We start from the raw sequence: 13488 nt of genomic DNA on the forward strand, positions 1-13488 counted from the left end.
ATGAAAGGCACGAGATCTTTCATTGTCATTTCAAACCTAATGAAAGTGCGAAAAAACTAACAAGAGCAACTGACATTTTTAAGCCACTTTCAAAAAGCAAGTCATATCCTAGCTCCATTTTAGTCATCGGAAGGCCAGGAATTGGTAAAACTATGTTGACGAAAAAACTTATTCATGAATGGAAGACAAATGAAGACGACTTTGGCGCAATAAGCTGGTCATTTTATTGCAATGTCGTGCGATTAAAGAGAAGTACATTACTTTTAAAAAAATGTTAAGAAGTTGCGTTGGATTTTCATTTGAACAGTTTTCAGATATTTACGAATTCATAATGTTAAATCCTGAAAGAACTGTTCTTATGGTCGACGGTCTTGATGAATTATCTTTAGATAATGAAGATATTCAAACTGACGACTCAGGGTCCCCTAATGAAAAAAGGCACGTCATTACACACTTAAGTATGCTAGTTGAAGGTAAACTATTGCCTGATGTTACTGTTCTTATTACATCACGACCCACAGCTGAACGTAAATTTAGAGATATGGAATTCGCGAGGACAGTTGAAATCATGGGCTTTTGAGAATGAGATAAAAGAATTCGTGGAAAAGTTTTGTCATGAAGATAGAAATATTGCTGACCGTATTCTAAATAAGATTGAAATTTCTCTTGAACTTCGCAGCTTTTGTTATATCCCTATTAACACTAAAATTGTTTGTATGACCTTAAAGGAATGTTTTGCAGATGATGAAAACTACAGTCCAAAGACTATGACTGAATTGTACGATAGAGCAATTAAAGTTTTACTATGGCAAAGCCATCCACTTCTCAGGGGCAAGACTACAGAAAAGGATTACTTGAGAATTCCTTTACCATCCGAGCTTGATAAAGATCTACAAGAAATAAAATATGTTGCCATGGAAGGGCTTAAAGACGGACGCCTGATTTTTGAAAGAAAAAGTAACAGTAACTTTAAAAATCTGGAAAACTGTGGCATTTTCAATAAGATTTATGATGATGAACGCCATCTTTACTGTTTTCTTCATTTGACTCTTCAAGAGTTTTTTGCAGCGTGGTATATTGTTGACGATTGGCAAAACATTGGAAAGTTTTTGGATGATCATGTTCAAGATCCTAAATGGCATTTGGTAATCGAATTTGCTGCTGGTTTGGTTGGAAATGAAAAGAAAGAGAAGGGAAAAGATATCAGCGTTATTCTAGAGAGGTATTAAATTTATGATCAATGAGCATTTGTATCATTGAAAATGTTTGATTGTATCTTCATATTGTATGTGACTAGATGTATTTTTCTAAGTTAATTCATCATCACCAAATTCTTAACATTAATTTTGCCAGCCAGATGAGCAAATATTAAAGTAACGCCTCCTCGATAAGTTTTAAACTAAAGTGTCGCGTAGAGTTTGGAAGAAATAATTTGGTGATCGATTTCTTTTGATCGTTTGCTGTATACTTCAGAAAATGGTTTTTACATGTTTGCGGATGTAGACCACTGTAGATAACTGAGTTGTTGCTTTTCATTAGAGTATTTGGATGCACTGGGAAGTTATTTAAACAGCAAATAAAAGACTTCAGCATAATGCACACTAAGATACATACATATAAAGCCCATAAAATAAACCTTATGTTCAAGCATTAAGTGAAAAAGTCTGCTAATGAGAAAACAAATCTAGTGGATTCTCCAAACACTACGTTCCAAAAGTGTAGGACTATTTTCGAAATCGTTTTAAAACGAACAACAGCAACAAGCAAACAGCTGTAAGCTATAACTTAAAACACAAATTATGAATTTAAGGTTTTTATCTTGATTTTCATCAAAAAATTGCTTGCCGAATCCGAAATACAAATATATATTTTGTGTATTTAGGAGTGGAAAATTGCGAAACTTTCAAAAAAGCTGTCAATTTCGGTAAATCTCAGCGGCAAAGGACAAAATCCTCCATTTTGTTGGCGTCATACAATATTTAAAGCCGATCTTGAGATAGCCGCTCCAGTTATTTTAGAACGCAATGGAGTTAGCATTCAAGATATATTTACTTCAATGGGCTGAGTTAAAGCTTACCCGTGCCTTTAACTTACTCAAAATTTGAAGGGACGACCATTGAGTTGTATAAGACCTGGAGGGGAAAAGGGGCCTGGACCCCGTAATCAAAATCATGGCGGTAATGGCGGATTTTGTTGATCAAAACTTCCACTTTAAAAATGTTTTTCAATATTCACTCCCTCCTGATTTCTAATACTGTTTATATGAACGAAAACAAGTGAGAAAAAAAACAATTACGATACCGACAGCATACCATGTGAAAATAATGCTTCAGCATTGCGTAAAAAACACAGTACACACACATCAAAATAAAGAAAATCGACAGTAGGGAAACGCATATTTTGGCTGTAACATTTAAGTTATTTTATGACATTTTAACCTTTTAAAAGTGAAAATCAAACGGCATTCATTAGTAGACCTGTCACTCTCGTCAAACTTATACTTTATTTCATGCTTCTGGGTGTTTGACAGTTTGTAAACAGTTTGGTGCAACTATTTTTCTTGCTCAAATGGATAAATCTGTGTTAAAATGCTCCTAAGGAAGCGAGAAAATGTTTGCTTCAGTTCTACGACATAAGTCAACTGAAAATTTACCATGGATAAGTATCATAAGTGTATTGTCATTACCTGATAAATCTACTGAAAACTCATAAAGAAAGTATGTTGAACTAGAAGAGCTACAAAAAAGAAAAAAATTCAAAACACCATGCTATGTTGGTTGGAAATTTTTATTTTTTAAACAGCTTGGCAGAACCTTGGGTCTATTACTGAACAGAGCTACATTAATTTTCCATTGAAATTACAAATTTGGAAACTAAAGTGCATTGGTTTCTCTGACAAAAACACTGTCTATTACTGCATGAAGGCCAAATAATTAATTGACTGTGTAGGCGAAGAAATTTATCAAGTTCTATAGATATTATTGTGTATTCCTTACAGTCTTTTGGAATTGTGTAATGTATGTCAAAAACAAGATATAATTTTTCAAAAATGCTAACCCCTTCAAGCACTACTACTCTTCTGTTTGCTTGAAAAACTTACAGCTACCAATACTAATTATTTATATGTACAAACTAACAATTGGGAATTAAATGATAAACAACTTGATAAATCTTTGTATTTTCCATCACGCCTTTGAATTTGTTTCTTTTATCTCTTGATAAAAAACAATAAGGAAAGACTTACAAATCAAGTTTCTAAAAAAATAGTATTTTGTACAAAGAACTAAACATAATTGGAAATGTCACATGTTGAAGACAGACTTTGCTTCTCTGACTAGGTTGCTTGATCATGAGCAGTTTAAATTTTTTTACAATTTGTTCAAAGAATTCTTTTATTGATTTGTACTAATTCTTCATAAGACAAAAAGAATTTCTAAGCCAACTATTTTTGCTTCCTCTACATTCAACTTCATTGTAACCAATGTATCCGATGTGAATTTGTGGATCACCTGGAATCATACCAAGTATGGATTTGGTGAGATGAGACAACAATATGTTTAATTTTGTGCAAAATAACAAAAAATTAAGCTTAGCACAATGGAAAAGGTGACCGCGTCCATTTAATAGAGGTGACCGTTTAATAAAGGTCACTATAATAGTATTTGCACCAGGAAACTTTGCCATATAACCGCTTAACACAGGGTGACAGCTTAATACGGTGCCGCTTAATATAGGTTCTACTGTTAAAGTAAAATTACAAATATTTTGCTTCTTATAAACTTGCTCCGTGGCGCTGTGAGGCCCATTTTAGTACATACATGACATACAGATATAATTTGTTTTTTAATGAAAGTTTTTGGCGAATTAACTATTTAAAACATGCCTAAATAAATTTTGACCTCTCTAACCTCTTCCAGTCAACTATCATGCTGCCAACGCAACTGAATTGGTTGTTCTGAGAAGCAGCAAGGAGTTTTTACTTTCATGTAATATTAATTTGAACTTAGCTTTGGTAAACGTTGTGTGCTTTATCTGATTTATTTTAATTTGCGACTAAAAGATTATAGCTAGCTATTGTTACCATAGTTGTTTTACAAAAACTTCTCATGTCAAGATGCTTTTCTGAAGGGCTTTATTTTTTTAAAAGAATTAAGCCAAACTCTTAAAAGTTTCACAATACGATATTTTTATAATTACAGGTTAGAAAGTTGGATGTCACATTTATTTTTCTCTGAGGGTAATAAAGCACTTGGTTTTCTTGGAATGAAGTGCTTTTACGAATTACAAGACGACGATGAGATGAGATCAGTTTGCGAGTCAAATAATTTCTTTGAAAAAATATCCATTAATAACGTTTCTTTCACGCCTCTTGATTCAAACGCCTTCTTGGAATTTCTCTCTGAATGCCGACAATTAAGAAAACTCGCGTTTTTTTCATGCCAATTTCCTGATAATCATAGCGTCATTAGATTGTCAAAATATTTGACAAATGCAACAGCATGCAATGTATTTTCTTTGAAAATCATCTCCTGTTCTGTTAAAAATATATCAAAACATCTTAGTGAAGCTTTAAAAAGTGAAAATTGTAAACTTAGTGAATTGGAAATTAGAAAAAACAATCTAGGTGAAGAAGGTGCTAAATATCTTAGTAAAGCTTTAAAAAGTGAGAATTCTAAACTTACTAAATTAATTATCAATGGCAACAACATGGGTGATAAATGTGCAAAATATTTTAGTGAAGCTCTGACAAGTGAGAATTGTAGACTTACTGAATTGTCTCTTAGTCGTAACGAACTAGCAGCTGGAGGTGCTAAGTATCTTAGTGAAGCTTTAAAAAGTGAGACTTGTAAACTTACTAAATTGTCTCTTGATTATAACAATATAGGTGATGAAGGTGCAAAATCTCTTAGTGAAGTTTTAAATTGTAAGAATTGTAAACTTACTAAATTAATTATCAATGGTAACAAGATAGATGATAAGGGTGCAAAATATTTTAGTGAAGCTTTGAAAACTGAGAATTGCAAACTTGCTGAATTGTCTCTTGAAGATAACAGTATAGCAGCTGAAGGTGCAAAGTATCTTAGCGACGCTTTAAAAAGTGGAAATTGTAAACTAAGTGAATTGGATATTCGTTTTAATAAACTTAAAGATCAAGGTGCTAATTTGCTAATTCAAGCTACGAAATATGAGAACTGTAAACTGACTAAATTGATGATTTGTGGCAACAATATAAGTGAAAAAAGTGCTAAATATTTTACTAAAGCTTTAAAAAGTCAAAATTGTAAACTTACTAAGCTTGACGTTCACTTTCACACCCTAACCAGTGAAAATACAGAATGTCTTAGCAAAACTTTAAAAAGTGAGAATTGTAAATACGCTGAACTCTATTTATTTAAAACTATTGTAAGTGATGAAGAGGCTAAATGCTTTAGCAAAGCTTTAAAAAGTGAGTATTGTAAACTGATCAAATTGGATATTATTCATACTAAAATAACAGCTGAAGGTGCAAAGTACCTTAGTGAAGCTTTGAAAAGTGAGAATTGTAAACTTACCGAATTATCTCTTGAATATAACAGTATAGATGATGAAGGTGCGAAATCTCTTAGTGAAGCTTTGAAAAGTGAGAATTGTAAACTTACTGAATTGGGTCTTTCTGATAACAATATAGGTGAAGAAGGTGCAAAATCTCTTAGTGAAGCTTTGAAAAGTGAGAATTGTAAACTTACTGAATTGGATCTTTCTTATAACAAGATAGGTGATGGAGGTGCAAAATCTCTCAGTGAAGCTTTGAAAAGTGAGAAATGTAAACTTACAGAATTGGGTCTTTCTCATAACAAGATAGGTGATGAAGGTGCAAAATCTCTTAGTGAAGCTTTGAAAAGTGAGAATTGTAAACTTACTGAATTGGGTCTTTCTTCTAACAAGATAGGTGATGGAGGTGCAAAATATCTAAGTGAAGCTTTGAAAAGTGAGAATTGTAAACTTACTGAATTGGGTCTTTCTTATAACAAGATAGGTGATGAATGTACAAAAGCTATTAGTAAAGCTTTGAAAAGTGAGAATTGCAAGCTTACCAGATTGTCTCTTGATTGTAACTATTTAGGTGATGAAGGTGCAAAATCTCTTAGCGAAGCTTTGAAAAGCGAGAATTGTAAACTTACTGAATTGTGTCTTTCTTATAACAAGATAGGTGATGAATGTACAAAAGCTATTAGTAAAGCTTTGAAAAGTGAGAATTGCAAGCTTACCAGATTGTCTCTTGATTGTAACTATTTAGGTGATGAAGGTGCAAAATCTCTTAGCGAAGCTTTGAAAAGTGAGAATTGTAAACTTACTGAATTAGGTCTTTCTTATAACGAAATAGGTGATGAAGGTGCAAAATCCCTTAGTGAAGCTTTGAAAAGTGACAATTGTAAACTTACTGAATTGGGTCTTTCTTCTAACAAGATAGGTGATGGAGGTGCAAAATCTCTTAGTGAAGCTTTGAAAAGTGAGAATTGTAAACTTACTGAATTGGGTCTTTCTTATAACAAGATAGGTGATGGAGGTGCAAAATCTCTTAGTGAAGCTTTGAAAAGTGAGAATTGTAAGCTTACTGAATTGGATCTTTCTCATAACAGTATAGGTGATGAAGGTGGAAAATCTCTTAGTGAAGCTTTGAAAAGTGAGAATTGTAAACTTACTGAATTGGATCTTGATACTAACAAGATAGGTGATGGAGGTGCAAAATCTCTTAGTGAAGCTTTAAAAAGTGAGAATTGTAAGCTTACTAAATTGTCTCTTTATGAAAACAAGATAGGTTATGGAGGTGCAAAATCTCTTAGTAAAGCTTTGAAAAGTGAGAATTGTAAGCTTACTGAATTGGATCTTTCTCATAACAGTATAGGTGATGAAGGTGCAAAATCTCTTAGTGAAGCTTTGAAAAGTAAGAATTGTAAACTTACTGAATTGGGTCTTTCTAATAACAAGATAGGTGATGGAGGTGCAAAATCTCTCAGTGAAGCGTTGAAAAGTGAGAATTGTATACTTAGTAAATTGTCTCTTTATATTAACAAAATTGGTGATGAAGGTGCAAAATCTCTTAGTGAAGCTTTGAAAAGTGAGAATTGTAAGCTTACTAAATTGTATCTTTATTTTAACAATATTGGTGATGAAGGTGCAAAATCTCTTAGTGAAGCTTTGAAAAGTGAGAATTGTAAACTTACTAAATTGTATCTTTTTTTTAACAATATTGGTGATGAAGGTGCAAAATCTCTTAGTGAAGCTTTGAAAAGTGAGAATTGTAAACTTATTGAATTAAGTCTTAATACTAACAAGATAGGTGATGGAGGTGCAAAATCTCTTAGTGAAGCTTTGAAAAGTGAGAATTGTAAACTTACTGAATTGGGTCTTTCTTATAACAAGATAGGTGATGGAGGTGCAAAATCTCTTAGTGAAGCTTTGAAAAGTGAGAATTGTAAACTTACTGAATTGGGTCTTTCTTCAAACAAGATTGGTGATGGAGGTGCAAAATCTCTTAGTGAAGCTTTGAAAAGTGAGAATTGTAAGCTTACTGAATTAGATCTTTATTCTAACAAGATAGGTGATAAAGGTAAAAAATCTCTTAATGCAGCTTTGCAAAGTAAGATTTGTAAACATACTCACATTAGATATCAGTTTTAACCATTTATTATATAAATTAATTCGCTAATTACTTGAAACATGCTGTAAGAATATATATTTGACCTTACAGTGTAAACAGCCAGTAATCATATTTTGATAAAATTAATTGAATTGTCTTGATTTTTTTGCGTGTAAAAGCACCTTTTTTCATATCAATTTATGATCTTTTGCTAGCATGCTTTCAATACTGAATCATAGTTCTACCTAAAGAACATTTTAATCAAATTATTTGATACATTGTAACTGCGACGGAAATGTGTTCTTTGTTTTTGTTTGTTTGTATCAATTTCCTATCTTTTGGCCAGCATACTTTCCTTATAGAATTAGTGCTCTACAAGTATGAAAACTAGTTTAAAAATCCTGTTAATGTTTCTGAACTTTCTTTTAAAGATTTTTTGCAGATGTAAATGTCTACCAGGACATATAGGTACATGTTAAATAAATAGATGTTTTCAATCATAATTAATTCAATATCATACCGAACGTGTTTGCCTCAGAGACGTGGCTAGCATGCAAGTTTATTTTTGCAATGTTGATTCTAAAATCTGTTCACTTTGGAAATCTTATGGTTAGCAGGATGTTTAAATAAGCTTGTTTTTTGGCAAAACTAAATAATCCTGCTGGTTATGTCAATGTGACATCAGGTTTTATTTTTCCTGAAGATTGGCAAGCGACAATCGGTAACATAGTAATCCCTGAAAAGAGAGTAAAAAAATTATATGCATTGACCTTTGTGTTCCGTTTTTGCCATTAAACATTGTCATAAAAAACTCATTTCAATATACTATATAAATAATTAACTGAATTAAAGCATTATGAAGTGTATGTAACATTGTATTTCATTGCAAACCTCAAGTATTTGTAGTGTTGAAAAATAGTAAATTTCTATGAGTTTTTAAAACTACGATAGTTGCTGCAAACCGCGGAAGTTAACAAACAATTAATGATGTTCATAAATAAAGTTGTAAATAAAATTTTATAATTATTGAGTACAGGTCTCATGTTTCCTTCACATTACTTATGATCACATGCCATATCAACTCGCAAGTGTCTTATACACACTTACACATGCTCACGAAAACTGTCAAGTTGAAAATTTAGCTACTACACTACTCTCTACATTTAATTATATTTTCATCTTTTTATTATTTCCTTTTAAAAATCTAATTGAATTAAAAAAACTACCAAGACTACACATCTCTTTCAAATTGTGGTTGGACGCCACAATCAATTTTTTTCAAATTAATGAAACAATTGGATCACAAAATTTAAGTAATAAATGATTGATATCGACCACTCAAACTTCTTGAGACTTTTCAGCCTTTGACGCCTTGTCATTGAAGAAGCTTGTTTTTTTTTAAAGGTATTATGAGGCAGAGACATACGGCATAGGTTAGTAAAATTGTTTCTCAAATTTTCTATTATAACAGTTGAGATATTTTGCGTGCGCAAAAAGTGTTCCTGAAGTGTTTTTTATTCTGAAATATCTTGCAATAAACTTCAGAAATTGAAATAAAGTAATAACCCCATTACTTTATTGAAATAAAGGAATAACGTAATAAAATATAACATTTTTAACCGCACATAAATTTTATTGATAGGACGTTTGTAAACGAAGACAAAGGCAATTTTTGTGCGACCATACAGCATCTGCATACAATTATATAAGGAAGATTTGTATTGTTTTAGTTATCATAAAACGAAGTCTTTACTAAAATCATACAATTTTCTTTGTTCTGTTTTCAGACCAAACTTCGACCTTTTACAAAAATTATCAGTACAGTTTTTAAAATTCAAACGTTCCACTTTATGTACAAACAAATTTCGCCTACTTGGTCACGTGCCAATTTGCTTGTTGTCACTCGCGTTAAATATTTATTAGTCTGAATGGACAGACTCATCACCCAAGATTTACAGCGTTTAACCTATATTTCTGGAATTCTTATTTCCACCTAAATCAACATGTGCTTAATCTTAACAAAGAGCTACAAGATTATAATTTAGCACATTTAAATAGTTTTTCAGTACTTCAACCAGAATACTTTAAGATTGTAATCATGATTTCATCTGTTTACTTTATCCTTAAATCACTCTAAATTTTGTGGTAAAATCAAACAAAGTGCAAATAATATAAACATAAATATATTTTTTCAGATTGATACATTACAAGGCAAAGGATTCGCTAATAATGGCGTACATAAATTTTGCGTTATAAAGACGTCATGCAAGAACTCTATTATATTTTATTTATAACTCATTGAGTACATTTGTTTGAATTAAAATCATATAAACTGGTTATTATTGCATTCATAGGCGTAGGAAAGGGATGGGGGACTTGAATAATCTTTAGTCCCCATAAAGCTTGTAATCAGGTTTTACCTAGCCCTACAAATAAAGGAAAGCATTGCCAAAACGTTATTTTGTTATTACATTGTTATCTTTAACAATATGTGTCCTTTAAAATATATTTTGTTCTAATCACATAAAAATTAAAAAAAAGTTATTACTGTGGACGAGGCTCAAGTTAGTGGTGTGACACTGGTGCAATGAATGTGCAACAGTACAAGCTAATGTACTGAAACTCATTGAAGAAAAATTTATAGGGAAAAATGTGCTGTAAAGTTTCTTTCTAATACCTGGTCTGACGCCTGCTAAGATTTATAAGAAATCCAAGAATACAAGAAATACAAAGCCACCAAAATGGCTACAATTTACAGAGATGACGGTAAATTTGGAAATATTAAAGTTTTACTAACCCAAGTCTCTAATCATATGCAACAAATTCCCAACCACTTAATTTAAAATCGTTTATTTTCAAACTTTATGAGTAAAATTGAATTTGTTCACGAAAAGTATTTGTTGGTCTACTATCACATCATTCAGTGACAGTCATCATTGCCACTGCAAAATTCAGTGATTATTGAAAAACTCAGTGAATGACAAAGTTGACTTCAGCCTCAAAATTAAAAACATTCAATCTTTTTCAATAATGATTCAATACAGTACTATTTTTGTTACTTTTATCATCTGACAATATTTTATCATGTTTATTCACACTCCACTTTGTAGCTGGCCTGCAGCATCGTACCCAGGCGCTTGGCTTGTTTTGCTTTGAGGTATTTCATATTTTATAAATTGAATGATTGAATGTAACACGGCGTGCGTGCTTGCGCGGGACGACACGCGCGAACAAAAAATGGGAGAATCGCGTGGGAGCTTCCACACGTAATCTGCTTGTTACAGCCATGCAAATGCGCGATGCCCACGCACGCCATGTGAAGCGCCTGCGTACGAGGCTGGCTGGCCTGCATGTTTGGTCTTTCAATGTAAATTTTTCGATGTTAACTGACTGTATTAAAAACAGATATTTAATCACGGTTAGCACTATCGTAGTTTACTTTTTTAACTGTACGTACATAACTCTTAAATTCAACTGCGTTGCACGAAACGTAGTCAGTCAAATAATTAAGTAACTGTGTAGGTAATTTGCGTCGAAATTGCATGGAGAGTTTTTTTACATAAATTTGCATAACGTTTAATCAGTGATTTTCTAATGACGTTGAGTGAATGCAAATAACAACGAAAGAATGACAATGAAATAAAAAAACGCTCACCTTATGTAGTAACCTTAAAATATTGCAGACTATTGTCGTGTTTACGATGCAAACGAAAATTTAAGAAAAAGATTCAAAGTGACATTCTGACTATTGAATTCGGATTTCTTTACAAACTTTATTTTGTTACCGTTACAACCAATTGTATATGAATGTGCTGTGCAGAATGAAACAACCGTATACTTGTCCAAATATTCATATTATGTTGTACGTTCTATAGCATCATAGTGTTTGAATAGCCTGCTGCAGACCTTGAATCTAAGCGAGAGGGGATGATTAGTTGCGTGACTAAAATCACAGAAAGATATCTTAAACAGAAGGCCCAATCGTGTCGGAAACTTTGATGTTTGTGTTTCCCACCTTTCTGAAGCAAATTCTAAGCAGACACGCCTTCCAGCAAGATACTTCCGCTAGATCGCAATAGAAAATATAGATGTTTTTACAAATATAACGTTTTTCACTACAAAAACTTTAAACCTTATCTTCTTCACAAGATGATAACGCTTTGTAAAAATTTCGGCAAACTTTTGCTTTAAACGTGAATTATTAGTAAAATAGCATTCTTGTTTAATACTATTCAATATTGACCCAGCTAGCAAAATCACGTTGTCTCAACGTTGTACCAACGTTCGTCGAACGTTCACTCAACGTCGGGGACAAACGTTAAGTGAACGTTTTTTCGTGAACTCATATGAGCGTGGTGGCGACGATAGGATGAACATTGGGATGTAACGTATTTTCAACCTAAACCCGACGTTTATACAACGTTCATACAACGTTTATCCGACGTTCATTTAACATACAATAAATGATACATTATTTGTGAAATCGTAAAACAGCCTTTCCAATGATACGAACTAAAGTTTAATTTCCATATAATCAACTTTTAACCCATCTATTTTGCTGTGCGTGTTTTAATATAGATATTAACAAAAATGCTAATTAAGCCGATTCCAATAAGTTGCCTTTTCTGACCTGCAAGAAAATAACATATATGATTATTAGAAAATGGTAGTCTATATATCATTTTTATATGTCTTACCACCTACAACAACATTGACATATTTGTCTGTAAAAGATGCTATTTAAATAGACAACTGAATCGTCTGCTGTATGTATATCTTCTTAATTTAATTTATATAAACATATGAATCAAAGTATTTTTAGTTTTATTCACTTAAAAGCAATCGAATAAATCCACTTATATGAATGCCACTACGTACGTACGTCAGATATAAGAGATTATCTTGCGCTACAACGTCATCTCATACGCACGAGAAACAAAACAAGTGAAGAAAATTTTAATCGTTACGGCACCTTTTTCACATTTAACTAACACTTGCTTTTTTATATAAATAATAAAACAATTATTCTTTTAATACAAACATTCCATTTTGCTTTACTTATAATTAAAGGACAATGAAAGACACATGCTCACTTTCTTTAAGTGAACATGCCAATAATATTATTGTGTATTTTTCTCAACTTACACAGACAAGAAAATACAAATATGCTAACTATGAAATTACAGAGTAAAATAAGTTGAGTTCTCCCTGTCTAAGTTGAGAAAATCAAACAAAGAAAAATTGGCATCTATATACTTTACCCAGCAATCTATGATGATAATGACATGTTACCTTAAATCTGGAACCACCTTGCTTGCCTGGAGCATATTTTAAAAATTCGGCAATTTGCTCTTCAACGTTGGCCTTCGCTGCATCCTTTATGAGCTCTGAGGCTGGCTTCTAACAAGTAAAACGAAACAGAAAAGACATACTTTCAATAAATTGCATAGATAAAACACTAAATCATTTTCGTAAACTGAATGATAAACAACAATTGATTATAGTGACATATGCAAAACAGTTTAATGTATTAGCTTTTAAAACTTGCAACAATATTTCTTATGACAAGGAGCAACATAAATGGCTGTTTTTCCAATTCATGAACAAGAAAAAAAGACAAAACATGGTACTGCGGCAGCAATCATTATTGTCTAATTGTGCTTACTTGTTATAACTTTGCAGAGGGCAAGGTGCTGAAATGGTCGCTTTGACTTTCTGCCTTTTAAACTATATTGGGACCATAGATTATTTGTTCCCAGCTTCATAATTCTTCTAACACTGTTTGCACAGGTGTTTGCGCACAGTGCTACCAAAACTGCAGCTAGTAAAGAGAGTAAAAGATAAATTATATGGAAAAGTTCAATTTA

The 13488-nt window shown here is 32.2% G+C and overlaps 1 protein-coding gene and 1 long non-coding RNA gene across 2 annotated transcripts; one reads left to right on the forward strand and one right to left on the reverse strand.

Moving 5' to 3' along the window:
- The first annotated feature begins 201 nt into the window (after window positions 1–201).
- On the forward strand, window positions 202–8069 carry LOC124436114 (protein NLRC3-like). The gene is given in 7 exon segments (XM_046986041.1): window positions 202–576; window positions 578–1222; window positions 4200–4915; window positions 5003–5877; window positions 5974–7194; window positions 7252–7417; window positions 8053–8069. Coding segments are annotated over 7 exon segments (3945 nt in total). The 5' UTR covers window positions 202–271.
- A 3305-nt stretch (window positions 8070–11374) lies between these two features.
- LOC124436593 lies at window positions 11375–13403 on the reverse strand. The gene is made up of 3 exons (XR_006945395.1): window positions 13287–13403; window positions 12914–13021; window positions 11375–12251 (listed from the first exon to the last, which is right to left on the reverse strand). It is a non-coding gene; the product is annotated as an uncharacterized LOC124436593 (long non-coding RNA).
- Between the last annotated feature and the right edge of the window lie 85 nt (window positions 13404–13488).

Source organism: Xenia sp. Carnegie-2017, unplaced genomic scaffold (genome assembly GCF_021976095.1).
Source record: "Xenia sp. Carnegie-2017 unplaced genomic scaffold, XeniaSp_v1 HiC_scaffold_16, whole genome shotgun sequence".
NCBI classification, from domain to species: Eukaryota; Metazoa; Cnidaria; class Anthozoa; order Malacalcyonacea; family Xeniidae; genus Xenia; species Xenia sp. Carnegie-2017.